This window comes from Pseudovirgaria hyperparasitica (genome assembly GCF_010093815.1).
Source record: "Pseudovirgaria hyperparasitica strain CBS 121739 unplaced genomic scaffold EJ05scaffold_1, whole genome shotgun sequence".
NCBI classification, from domain to species: domain Eukaryota; kingdom Fungi; phylum Ascomycota; class Dothideomycetes; order Acrospermales; family Acrospermaceae; genus Pseudovirgaria; species Pseudovirgaria hyperparasitica.
The window spans coordinates 3,286,460-3,299,787 of NW_022985549.1; the positions used below are offsets into that span (position 1 = coordinate 3,286,460).

At 51.3% G+C, this 13,328-nt stretch overlaps 3 protein-coding genes across 3 annotated transcripts; 2 read left to right on the forward strand and 1 right to left on the reverse strand.

The window, feature by feature from the left end:
• Positions 1-841: 841 nt before the first annotated feature.
• On the forward strand, positions 842-1,580 carry EJ05DRAFT_482343 (uncharacterized protein; the record flags this gene model as incomplete). Its single annotated transcript, XM_033745161.1, has 3 exons — positions 842-1,045; positions 1,144-1,224; positions 1,311-1,580. 3 exons carry the CDS (start codon positions 842-844, stop codon positions 1,578-1,580), a joined length of 555 nt encoding a protein of 184 aa, XP_033606006.1.
• A 2,797-nt stretch (positions 1,581-4,377) lies between these two features.
• EJ05DRAFT_429010 (bola-like protein) lies at positions 4,378-4,626 on the forward strand (the record flags this gene model as incomplete). The annotated part of the gene is made up of 1 exon (XM_033741534.1): positions 4,378-4,626. A coding segment is annotated over one exon (249 nt), but the record flags the coding sequence as incomplete, so codon positions are not given.
• A 973-nt stretch (positions 4,627-5,599) lies between these two features.
• Positions 5,600-10,841, reverse strand: EJ05DRAFT_432901 (uncharacterized protein; the record flags this gene model as incomplete). Its single annotated transcript, XM_033741577.1, has 4 exons — positions 5,600-5,655; positions 5,723-5,785; positions 5,861-9,734; positions 10,278-10,841. 4 exons carry the CDS (start codon positions 10,839-10,841, stop codon positions 5,600-5,602), a joined length of 4,557 nt encoding a protein of 1,518 aa, XP_033606008.1.
• Positions 10,842-13,328: the final 2,487 nt, after the last annotated feature.

Here is a 13,328-nt window from a genome sequence, read left to right on the forward strand (position 1 = left end):
CCGTCCTCGCCCCCCCCCCCTCAACCTCGATCCTCAGGGTCTCGATCCTCAACCCTCAAAGCGCCACCAGCCTCGCCCCCCTCACTCAGCCTCCGATCTCCACCCTCCGATCTCCAATCCCCCATGTAAGATCCCAAGCAAGCATGTAAGCAAGCACAGGGAATGTGTTGTGCGGTTCGAGACGTGGCCCTCTGCGTATATTATACAATGCCAATATGTAATTACGTTTGGTGTATGCATGGCGTGTGTGGATGCGAGGGCTGGTATGCATGGTATGCATGTACGTTGGCCGTCTGCGTAGACATGCATCCGATGCGTGTTTGCATAGTGCGGCGGTATGTGCGTTGCATAATTATCGTCGCTGCTCTTGCACGCCCGGTCCCGCACGTCTATCCATCTCTGTTGTTCGTGCTCGTCTACACTGCGTTCGTGGTGGGGGAGGAGGAGGGGTACATCTTCATCTGCATTTTCGGCGTAGACTTGGACTCGGGCTTGGATTTCGTCTGTCCTGTCTCACGCCTGGCTGGTGTTCTATTCTTCTCTACTCTATTCTATTCTATCCTATTCTATTCTATTCAATTGCATCTACGCCTGGCTGCTGCTCCATTCTATTCTACGCGTGCCTACTAACAGCGGTGCCAAAGGACAGACAACAAAGGTAGTAAGCAACTAGGCGACGAAAGAGCAAGGGCTTGGTATGGTGAGGCTCCATAGATTGCTAGATGTCTAGAGTGCTTGGGCTTGGGCTTGGGGATTAGGGAAAGGTGTGGAGAACTAAGGGACGGGGAAGGGGCTTGGAACTAGGAGATGTAGAATGGAAAAGGGACGGACAAAGGCAATGATGCACGCTGCACAGTGTGGCGAAAGAGGGTTCCTTTGTTGCTGCTCGCTGCTGCTGCTACGGATTGGTGGGGTGTGGGATACAGACGTAGGTGCGAATGCAGGTTCGAGGTTCGAGGTTCGAGGTTTGGAGGGACAAAGGGACAAAGGATCGAGTGGAGCGGAGGCGACATTCTTTTTGGCGATCTCAGGGTCTTTTTGCCAGGTTTGCTTGATGGCTCGATGGGGGCTCGTGCTTGCTTGATTGATTGATTGATTGATGATTGACGATCCTGATACTGATCCTGATGCTGATCCTGGAAGATAGAAGACGAGGCGAGCAGCAGGGCGATCCGTGGGACTGAGTTTGGAGCTGGGGATGATGATTTAGAGCCGGGAGTGTTGGTATGTGTGTGTATGTTCGGTGTCTGGAACGGGAGATGTTGGTTGCAATGGATAAAAGTGGGTGTGTATACTTAAATATGGAGCAGCTGCAACCAGAGTTCAACATGGAGCACGATCAGCGCGATCTTCACCACCATCACCATCAATCATCAATCGCTATCAAACTCCATATTCACCCTCTCAGACCGCCCGGCCGAGACAGATCCGTACAAGAGCACTTACGGAACCCTTCTAATCCAGCAGGGGGAAAACCAACAAGAAACGGCCACAGTCAGAGAGTCAAAGAGTGCTTGTTTTCGGACGGCACGCGCGTCTATCGGAGGATATATGACTACTACGACTACGACTACTACTAACCTTGGAAAAGGCTGTCAGCCATCCCACCGTACGCGCACCAGTGGTGGTGGAGGGTTCTCCACAACTTACTGCACGCACTCATTGCGGACATGATATTTACCATCATCCTTCGTGGCGCACTGTGCGTGTGTGTGTGTGTGGGTTCTAATCATCGTTGCTGATATTGATAGACGGCGGCGGCGGCGTTTGGCGGGGCAGACAGACAGACAGACGGACAGTTGTTGGCGCCTAGATTAATACGACTCCTGTCACTCCACGGACCTAACGAAACCCTGGGTACTACAAGTCCCAGATCCAGTCCCAGTCCCAGTCCCAGTCCGCGACCTGGCTACCAACTCACCCATACTCTGTAGCTTCCGTTGCCGCTCGGCGAGCCGTACGGTTTCAAGGTTGGCGGGTGTGAGGTGTTTGGGACTGGGCGGTTAGATAAGTACCACCACCTACCTAAGTCCTGTAAGGGAGGGGTAGTTCTGATAGTGCGGTGCCCCATGTACCCACTGCCAAGAATCGATCAGCGGTTCAGTCCCGAGAAGGGGGGGGAAACCAAAGGTGGGGCTCGAGCAGAGAGAGAGAGGCGCAATCTTGTCAGGGTGTGCTTATTGACGCCGACGCCGTCGTCTGCTGGACAAGACTGCCAATTCTGTCTAGTGTTCGCCCAGTTTTGGACACAACACAACGGTGCGTGTGGTGGTTGCGCAATTTCGACAATCTTCTTTGTGTGTGTGCCTCGAATGAAGTAGTATGTCGTCAACCGAGTTGGGATCTGAAGTGTATAGCACCCGTGGTTGGTGGTGGTGGTGGTGGTCGTCGTCGTCGTCTTATCAGATCCTGCCGCCAACCCTGCATAGCGTCGATTGGCGCTGGACCCTGACGTTCCCATGGCGCGGATGGCGAAACCCCCAACAAAAAAATTCTCGCAGATGGGCGCTCAGGATGCGAGCGAAGCTTGCAGCGAAGCCATGTATGAGGCGGTAGGTGGTCGAGCCCTGTCTGATGTTGCAACGCAGCACAACAGCACCATCACCATCACCATCACCATAACCATGGCTAGTATCGGCGTGCAACTTCATCAACATCAACTAAGCTCCGTGATCCTGGAGGAGAATGCAGTGTACCCACCACACTACACGGACTGATATGAGAAAACATCATGCCAGGGAATGCTCCCTTTATTGTACGTCTACACTGCCGTGACTGTGGAGCTATCGAGGCGTAGTTGGAACGGAGTGCAGTAGTCGACGGCCTGGACAGGAGCAGATGTCGAGCTCTCGATATTGTAGACCCACACACCTTGATGCTATCGCGAGACCCTGACCAGGGATGTGTGCGCTAGCGTGCTGCAGGACATGCGTCCTGGTCTTGGTGTTGATGCGCCATGCATTGCTCCTGCAAGTGCGTGCAATTTTCGAGAGCATGGCCGCTTCGGGGCCGCGCAAAGATGTATGATTGCGAATCTGCCGTCAACGGCGCTTGTTGACGATTGTCGCCATGGAGCCACATTTGTCGCCGTAGAGCCACAATGCCGAGAGCGACCGTTGCGTCGTACATGCCCGGCAACGGCTGCGATGACTTCGGAACGAGCGTTGCACGGAGCGGTGACACCAGAACGGTCTCTGGACTGCAATGTGCATAGACCCTTGTGCATCGCTGTCTCGACTAGCATGATGTGAGAGGACTCGCCTCGCAGTCGCAGCCCAACATGTGCGACGTCCAGTATCGCCGTGTCGGACTTCGCTCGAACCGCGATAATATCCCACGACGCTGTGTGAACGAGTCTATACTGTGGACTCGGCCTCGGACTTCATCTCAGCAGACCCTGAGGGACTGCTGTTGCGGGGAACCTGGTGTAATTACTGTATGACTTTCCTCGGACGAACAAGAACATCTCCGTGCCAGCAGCGTCCGGAAGAGTCCCTTGTTGTCTGTAGAGAAAGAAGTACAGCATGATCTGACGTGAGTGGGGTGATGCTTGCTCTATCTCTCTCCCAGGCAGTTGTGGGAGGCTCTGACCGCACTACGCAAATGTGCAGCTGAACCCTGCTGATTGAAGGGATACTTCGCGTCGAGCTGGATGGCGCGGGTGAGGTGATTGGCGAGTGAGTTTACTTGGAGATACGGCGCGCGCGACACTTGTATTCCTACATCATTTCAGTGCTTGCACTCCCGCTCAGACGTCCAGTTTCACACAAATGATGACATCGGTATCAAAAACGCTCGCAGTGACCTTATGCAGGGAGATGTTGGACATCAGACGCTGGAGGCATGGTCGGTGAACCTCTGGACGGGAGAAATGTAAAATTCACAATCACGTGGAATCAATCTCGCACGTGACTAGTCCTGCTGAGTAATGGCGATTCTATCAGCCACTGCCAAGTGCGTGCACAGACCACTCGACTTTCTGAAGCTCGAGCTCTCAAACAACATCATGAGGATCATCGTCATCTCCATGTTCACGAGAGACTTCATTCCTAACCGTTGCCTTTCAATCACAAAACCCAGAACCCAGGTTAGCCCGGACCTTCAACTCCATCGCATCGATCACCTTTGCTAATCCCTCGTCCAGGCCACACTCTCTTTACCATCATCACCACCATGGCCCGATCAAGAGCACTGCTACGCGCAGCACTCTCCCTCCACGCACCACGACCCATCCTGTCTCGCACCCCCCGAGCCCTCCGCCTACACTCCTTGCAGCCCTCCCTACACTTTGGACGACGCCTCCAGTCCACATCCGCATCACCGTCAACATCAACATCAACCTCAACATCCACAACACCCACAACACCCACATCACCCACAGCACCCCAACCCCCACCCCACCTCTCGCCCGGTGAACTGCACATTTACAACAAAGTCCAGCGCGCACTCGACCCCGCCAAGCTCGAAGTTCAGGACATCTCTGGCGGCTGCGGCTCCATGTACGCGCTCGAGATTGAATCCGCGCGCTTCGCCGGCCTGCCAGTGATGAAGCAGCACAGGCTTGTGAATGCGGTGTTGGCCGAGGAGATCAAGTCGTGGCATGGCGTGCAGTTGAGGACGAGGGCGCCGTGAAAGTTTCCCCCCCTCCTACCAATCTTTGGTGCTGACTGGTGTTTCTTCCTTGGGGGCGGGGGTGACGTCGTCGGTGGATCGCGCCGTCTGTATAGGAATAGGAATTGCGCTTTTGGTTGAATGTAGTGGTGGAGCCGTATATAGGACAAGGCTCGAGATAGATGGTTAGTGTCGCCGGGACAAGAGTCGTAGGAAGGGCATGGCGAGACAGAGAGTATCGAAGGGTTTGGATGAGGGGACATGCGAGCCACTGTGTAAAGCAGCAGCAGCAAACAACAGAACTGTGTCAGTACTTGGAGAAATGGTGGAGTGTGCATCGATAGGTACTATGTGCAGCGATTCTACACACGATTACAGAAGATCGGAGCGCGACTTACGGCCGCAATCGCATACTCTCTGTCAGAACGTATCAGTCTCCGCTCTTGGATAGAATGTATCAACACGAGTCAACGTCATTTCACACTGCACACACCAATAAATCGTATCTGCATATGTGCTTTGTATCATCACCTTGCGGCTCAAGGCGAGCCACTACCATATCTTGTCGTCCTTCCCTCAAGACGACCGTCTCCCATGACCACCGTTGCCTCCTTTCCAGTACAAGATTTGGAGACAGGCGAACGGTCGAGAAAATAATCAGATAAAGAACGCCAACATGTTTCTCCATTCCTCTGTCCTGCATGTTTCCCATTTCATGCGAGGCACGTTACATGTGCACCAGTGCTATGCATTCTCGTCGTACGGCTCACTCAGCATTCGAGATTATGACGTCGTAAGATGTTCCAAGTGAGCCATTAGAACGGCTGGCTGGATCTAGAAAATGAAACCGGAACGCCACGCTAAGAAACTCGCCCCTCTGCATGCATCCATGCAGCCTGGGCGATGCCGAAGTGACCATGGGAGTCTTTTTTGTACATAAGTGTAACCAGGTATGGTTTGCGTCCAAGAGTCTATTCGAGGAGAGAGATTATGGTATATCATCTGCAAAGTCAGACTCGCTGCCGAAATCAGAGTTTTCGAAGGCTTCTGTTATATGTGTTAGATTGTATGTCTTCTTGCTTGCCGCACTTCATATATGCTCAACACTGACCATTGCCAGAAACTAAGGTGTCGTCTTCTTCGACTGGCCATACCGCCAGGATCTGATCGATTTCTACTGGTTCGTCAGTGGCTACCATGCGAAAAGAAAATTGGGAAGGAGAGGGTTGACGAAAGGGGGAGCGCTTACGATTTTGCCATTGGAAGATTGAGTTTCGATCGTCTACTTCCTGGTACTGCTCGGCATCAGGCTCGTCCGAGCCAGCAAGGCTGTCGAGAGTCTCTATACATTCGCTCAAGGTCTGCTGAAATTCATACATTGCATTCCGCGAAGCGCCGTTTCGCGTCTCGAGGCCGAGTTTGCGGATCAACACTCTGATCAAATCTCGGAGGGCCTTGTATTTGAGCTCGTTTGATCTCCTGGTTCGTTCAGAGATGGGTATATTGAAGATCACGCTCAGAAGTGTTCGAGCGCGCTTTCGAACCCATTCTTCGTCATGAAGTAGGAAGCCAGGGCCCCAGAGCGGAATCAGCCGGATCACGCGCTGATAGAAGAAGTCTGGATCGGTGTCATCGTACAATCGCTCATTTTGGATCTCGAGAAGATCCGCGAAAAATGAGACATAGGCCATGCCAACACACGGTTGCTGCGTTGAGACACTCTCTGCCACAAGTCTCATCAATTCGTTGATCAGGTTAGAGCGGTGGCAGCTCTGACAGTACCAGACCGCAGCTCTGATATATGGCTCAGAGAAGGGCCAGTTGAGATCGCAGACATTGACAAGAATGGACTTGTGCAGATGATCAAGCCTGCCGAAAGGGGGATGGGCCTCCAAGAACATGGAGAGGAGTTTGCCGGGAGCGAAATCCGTTTGGTCGCGCTCCTTTGATCTATCCCACAAATCCAGCGCTTTGCCCAGGACCGTAAGCACGCTATCATCATCATGGTAGTGACTCAGGTGGGTGAGTTCTGATTTCGAAAGAGGGAATCGCATAGTCGATGAGTCGTACGAGGCTATGTCTCGCTCCTTGTCTGGTATGATGGCGGCTCGGAGATTAATCGCAGTGAGAAGTTCGTGGACCAGCTCAATCAGCTTGTTGTAAATATTGCGCTTCTTCTCCAGAACAGTGGCGATCCCGTCCCAACGTTGCTGTGCTCTTTTGCTCACGCTACCAGCCAGGATCTCCAGGCCGAGAAGGAGGACACCTTCAGTAAGGATCAAAGCTCTCTCACCGAAACGATCTTCTCCAACACACAGTTCGAGAATCGTTCCAAAGATGTCGTCCCAGCCCCGTGTACTGTTCAACAGCTGGTAGTGAATGATATTGACAAGCCTGGCAACAACATTGCCTATCAGACCGACATTTTCGATTTTGAGATATCCGTCACTGAATTTGAGGCCGTATAAGTCACGGTCTTGCGTGCGCAAGATCTTCAAGGCTTCAAGAAGGAGCAGACGTGTTTTCGTACGAACTTTCGGATAAGGGCATCTGAACAACAAGTCATGTATGGTGTTCTCGTAGACCAATGCCTGGAGCAGATTGGCGCAGCACCTGATACAGCCATTGATAGACTCTCGGAGAAGCTTGCCGATTTCGTCCAGTTCTGGGAGATCCCTGTTCCTGGCAACAACTTGTCTGACGTACTGAATGGTGACAAACAAGGCAGCCTTCTCCATCCCATGATTCTCCGAGCACCCGCCGGCGTATAGAACGTTTCGCTGATGATGGAACAATTGTTTGATAAATTTTGCGTGATTAGGGTCGAACACGCCATGGATTCGCACGACACTCTCATTGTCTGCAGCAATATCTTCCTCGAGCGTAGGGGGTATTGGGACTTTTTGTGGACCACTGGCCGAAGCCCGCAGTGCTTTCTGTTCAGCAACGATGGTGCTTGTGCGTTGGTAGAATAGCATGTAAGCACTGAATTGCTTGCATCGAGGCCCGGACTGATTCTGTGTGTAGGCCTCTTCAGAAAATCCACCAAATCCCATGGATGATATCATTTGCGCTTGCAACTCCGTGACATCCCTATCATTAAATTCCAGCCAGGTCGGCGGGCCAGAAGACCCAGAAGGACGCTCTCGGATTAAGGAATAATAGTGGCCACCTTCCGCCGTGCCTTGGTGAATCAGGACTCCCACGAGCTCAAAAACATCGGGCGTTGTCGGTACATCAGGATGCGACAGATGCTTGACATTGTAAGGGCTGACATCAAGCTTGTCGGGGAACTCAAAGAGATCATCGATCTTGGCCCTGGTCATGTTTGTCAAGTCGAAGTCAAATCGCTTCAGGTGCAGGATGAGATTGTCTGGAACTTCCTTGAGACAGGTTCTTTTGACAGCGTCAACGAACTTGCCACCGCACTTTTCACACTTGTATTTGTTGTCGCCTTCCATGACGTCGCCTTGGACGTAAGATTGTAGGCTGTCCATCAAGTTTGGCTTCCCTTTGACGTCGCATTGAACAACAAAGAAGCTTTCTTCTCTTTCTGATACGTGCTCGCACTCGTGTGACTTGATTTGAGTTACGGTCTTGCCGCCATAGAAAGATCGGAAGTGCTGTTTCGCATTATTGGAAAGCATTTGTTGCTCCCATTGATCAAACAAGAGGTTATAAAACTCGTCTGCGTCCATCTGGACGGTGATGTCAATTGATTCACCATCGATGCCACGGACACACGCTGCGAAGTCCCTTGGGTCTGCTGCTTTCGCATAGCTGTTTTGTAAGTGAGCAAAGAGCTTTTGAGTCTCAGCGAGCAGGCGCTGCGAGCCTGTGGATTCGGTGATATGCATGTTGAGCATGAATCTGCGAAATTCTCGATTCATGAAAAGCTGAGTCATAAGAGAGTTCATGTAACATATGTTGCGAGGGTTGTAGACCCCCACGTAGCCTGTGCATGAGCGAATCTCATCGTCCCGGTCGAACATGTAGCTTCTCCTATCCAGAACGGGCTCCGAATCAAGGGTATGAGGTAGTAAATCGGTATAGATTTGTTCGCATGCTTCGGAGTCTTCACAAAGTATTAGAATCAAGTCATACAGCCCTTTCCGCGTCTCCGTATCCATAACAGGCAACCTGTAGGTTTCTAACACGTCGAAACCATGACGGATGAACAGAAACTTGCTGAACAGCTGATCGATCAAATCATGGGCCTCCAGTGGCTTTTTGTACGACTTTAAAGAAAGCGCACACGCTGAAAGTAGCTTCGTATACCCAGCAACGATATGATCAACCTCGAACCTTCCGACTATCTCTTTATGTTCGTAATTGAGCAGACGAAGTGACCACTTTTCAAACAGTGACTTGAGCTCTGCCTCGTCCCGAGTCTGCTCATCGTATTTTCGGAAGACAATATCTGCGATCATGAATAGCTGACCACTTTGCTTAGGATACACCTCGCTGTCTGAGACAATACCGGATAAAGTCTGCCAGATCACCTTGATTATCTCCGACGTTGATATCGATTGGGCTACGGAGGACTCGGTGCACACACTTTCGATGGCCCTCCCACACTCCATTCGTACAGCGATCCGCGTATCTTCCAATAGCAGCTGCCGCAAAAGAGCCGAGATGTTTGCGGCATCCGTAAATGTGTTCCAGACTTTGATGCTGTGCAAGCAAGCCTCCAAGATTGTACTGAGACACCAGCATACAAGCCTGACCTCAGTTGGCAGGGAAAGTGCGGACTTGATCAACTCAACCAAACCTGCCACGAACGCGGCTTCATCACCGAAATAATCCACTGGCTCGCCATCAAACGGCCGTTGCTTCATGAACATAAGAGTCGTTTCGAGGAATAAAGCCACTGTGGACGGGGCACCTTGTTGCTTGAATGTGCGGTCGATGAGTGGGTTGTGGACCAGGGTGTGGCTTAGTATCTTGATCGTAGCCTTGACGTAGTCTTTTTCGACCGTGCCTTGCTTAAATTGAGACTGCAAGCAAGTACCCAGAGCACGGCAATTGTATCTGGCAGCAAATGGTCTAGCGGCCGGAAAAATCTGAGCCGCGTCATTATGCCCGTGCGGGTCTACAATGACCACAGATTCAACAGCGGCAAACTGACTCAGAAAGGACGATGTAGATTCACTGACAAAGTCGTCGCTGTCCAAGTACTGATACAAATCCTCGAAATGTGCCATAGTCGTTTGCTCAAACTTCGACAGACCGGAGCTGCTATGTGGTTGGACCACATCTGGTTGACTTCTGATTAACAGCCAGTCGGTGAGGCCTTGCATCTCCTTGATGGTCTTGGAGGCTTGTATATCGAGATCAAGATCTGTGCCTCGGGCTATCACTCTGAAACACGAAAGTCCGGTGATTTGGGTCAAGCGATCTTTCAGATTTCGCAGAGTATCGTCTCCTCCAATGGTCAATCGTTTGATTGGGCTTTCCTGGCCGTGGAATACTTGGAATTGAATAGTGACGGGATCTCCCGTGATGGGCAAATCGGGTGTGATAGGTCGCTGTTCAGACGCGGCGGGCCGTGGATAGAATTCTGATTTCAGTCGTAACATCGACACGAATGTACCCATAAATAGCAGCGTCCGCGTGAAAGTCAGCTCGTGGCTGTGAAGATCAGTGCGTTGGTGCGGGGAGTCCACAAGCATGCTCTCTCCTTTTTCTCTGATAGCAGCAAAGGCCGGACCTAGACGATCCAAACACTCATTGGCGAGAGCTACGTGGGAATCCTCCACAGCCTCCAAGGTCACGCTCGGCGCTTTGAGTATCTCAATATAACGACCGGCCAGAATTTTGGATGTTGAGGTTTCGATGGTACCGTTTGGAGCGGTCACTATCAGTCGCCATAATAGGCTCGCATTTGGGATCTCAACTACCGCCCCTGGACGCCATTCATTCATAAACTTTTTCCAGGCGAATTCGGTGATATGTGTGACAAAGTCGAAGAAGCAAGTCGTGAAATAGACAGGTTCGAGCTTCGGTACGAAATGCTCAAGAAGCTTTTTCAAGAACATATTTTCCGAGTCAAACTTTGCAAGTTCGCAGAACTTTCGCCAGGCCAGATCTCGAAGCATATTGTTGAGAGCACCTCGACCCAGGATAGCGCACCACAACGTCTCGAATAGATCGTCTGATATCGACTGTGCGTCACGCTGTATGATGTACACAAGTAAATCCAGGCGGCTGTTGAGGGCTGGGACTTGCATATGGTGCGACGGCTTGGACTGTTCGCGTTTGACGAAGGCGCAGATTTCCGGTACAAGATAGCGTGCCAATTCCAAGTCTTGTGTCAATATTTTTGCATCATCGGAAAATGACAACGCAGCCACGGCTTGAATAGCGTGAATGTCCGCCAATGCATCTTCATCCTGGTTGCGTATTCTTTGCACGCTAGAATCAAGTATCCTTGCACGCTCTGCAATCGGAAGCGTTGTCGAAAACGCTCGCAGTTGCATTGCTGCTTCCTTGCTAATGCTTTCTCTTCTATGTGCAGGCTTTGCATACGGCGACGTTTCTCGAACCATTTCGAAACAGATACGATAAGGATTGCTTCGAGGATCGACCGCATTCCAGTTGATAGCGTCATGTGCTTCCTGTGGATGAGGAGCAAGCTTCGAGCACAGACTACGAAAGACAAGAAGCATCTCATTCGACATGTCTTGTATTGGTAATGTTCCAAACTTTTCGCTCAAAATATAGAGCGCCTGCCGAGGTTGCATTAGGTGTATTATCGAGCCTAGCATATGTATCATCGCTGACACGACGCGAGGATCCTGACTGGTTGTTATGGTACGCCAGATCTTGTCCGTTTCAGTCTCGGTGTAGCGGTGGGTCACTACGAGGAAGCCAACTATGTTGCCGCTTCTTTGGATAAGCTGGGGGTGCGAATCAACGCCCACAATGTAGTCAATTATTTTCAGCTGTAGCAATAGCCCAGCTACGTACTGGAGCAGAGGATGTTGCCCATCATTGCCGGAGGACTTGTAGAGATTAACAAGACAGAGGTCCATTTCGATGACGCATGCTACGCGGAGCTCCATCCTGCCCTTGGTGATATATTTGTGGAGTAGTTTATGTCGCCAGGTCTGCGCAACAATGGCAGGTAGCAACTCATTCTCATATGATTTTGTCGCTTCGCCAAGTATCTCTACGCAGAGGTCATTGATGGGGGCAGACGTGACAGGCTGGAAAAGTCCATGTAAAGCGTTCAATAAGAAGTCCGTTCCCATGCTCAATAATTCTTTGTTAAGATCAATTGGAAGTACTCTGCCCACCTCTTGCAGTTCTTTATCAAGTCCTCGGAACACATCTATGAGCTCAGACCTTACCATCGATATCTCATCTGCCTGAAAGCATGGTGTCGATGAATTTTGCACATATGATAAGATGTTATTGAATATCCGGAAGCAATCAACCATCGTGCGACTGTTGACCCGCCCATGGCAAGTCGTGAGGAACCCACATAGGTGGCGCAGACCATTCGTAGGAGCTTTGACGAAGTTGCATGCAATCCTTTGACAAGTCTCGGTGACGTCTAGCGGATCGCTTAGACGGCCCAACGTTCGTAGCAAAGGAGTTGGTGTGTCATGAAGGAAGAAACCGGCTAGAGTCCTTACATGCCTAAATATGTGAAGATATTGTTGGGTCTGAAAAGGATATGACGGTGGAAATTGGTATAACAAGGCTGTGTCGACCTGAAGAAGATAGGAGAACAGCAACATGTAACTTGACATGTATTCTTCCAATCTGTCTCGCAATATATCTGTGTCGAAGACACGACCAGAGACAGGAATGCTCGTTCGATTAGACAACACATGTGTCATTTTACCCATGTAGTCCCAGATCTGGTGGTTCTCGGGGATGATTGAGAATGGTTGATAAGCCGCGAGTTCCTGAAGCCAGCCCGCAAGCTTCAATAGATGCGACGTGTCAAACTTGTCCGCTCCAAAGTGCTCAACAACTATCTTCAGTATGTCCGTCAGGTCAGTTTCAGATGCTTCGTCGCGGTATGGAAAGTGGGCGAAAAAGACTGCGGGGTCGCGTTCGTCGCTGTCGATTTCTATGACCGTCGGCTCAACGTCTTCCACCATGTCTTCGACCTCGAGTTCGATAACTGGACTGTCCGTGGGCGACAGTGAGGGACTGGTTTGCGCGCGATTCGGCGTGTAAGGAGGACTAGCACCCGGCTCGATATTTGGGCTGGTCCCATTCTCAGAAAGCTGTGACATGTGTTCTGTGGCTGTGACGGACGCATCTCCTTTCGACGAAGGCATAGAATTCGTTCGTACGTTTATGGTGACTCGTGCTTGAGGGGTTGTAGGAAGGATCGCTTCGGGTTGCGATTCGATTCGCTGCGTGGGGGAGGTAGGAACGGCCGGGGGGGTGTGAAGTTCGGTATGCTTCAAGACAGGGGAAATTGGGTCTTCAGAAGTGCCTCGGATGGCTCTAGGTCCACTGTCGAGGCGCGCACGTTTCCGTGAAGGGGAGAAATCAGCCTTGCCCATAGATGCGCGGCTTGGGAGTGAAGCGGGCTCGGAGGTCGCAGCGCGGGGAGGAGTTGTAACAGGCTCCATTAGAGCATATTCGTTGGCAGGACAGTAGCAAGCAGAGGGTAGGAAAGAGTGACTCGTATCCAAAAGGCCGAACAGCGCCCAAGTGAGGGAGAAGAATAGAACGGAGAGTGAAGCAGCTCG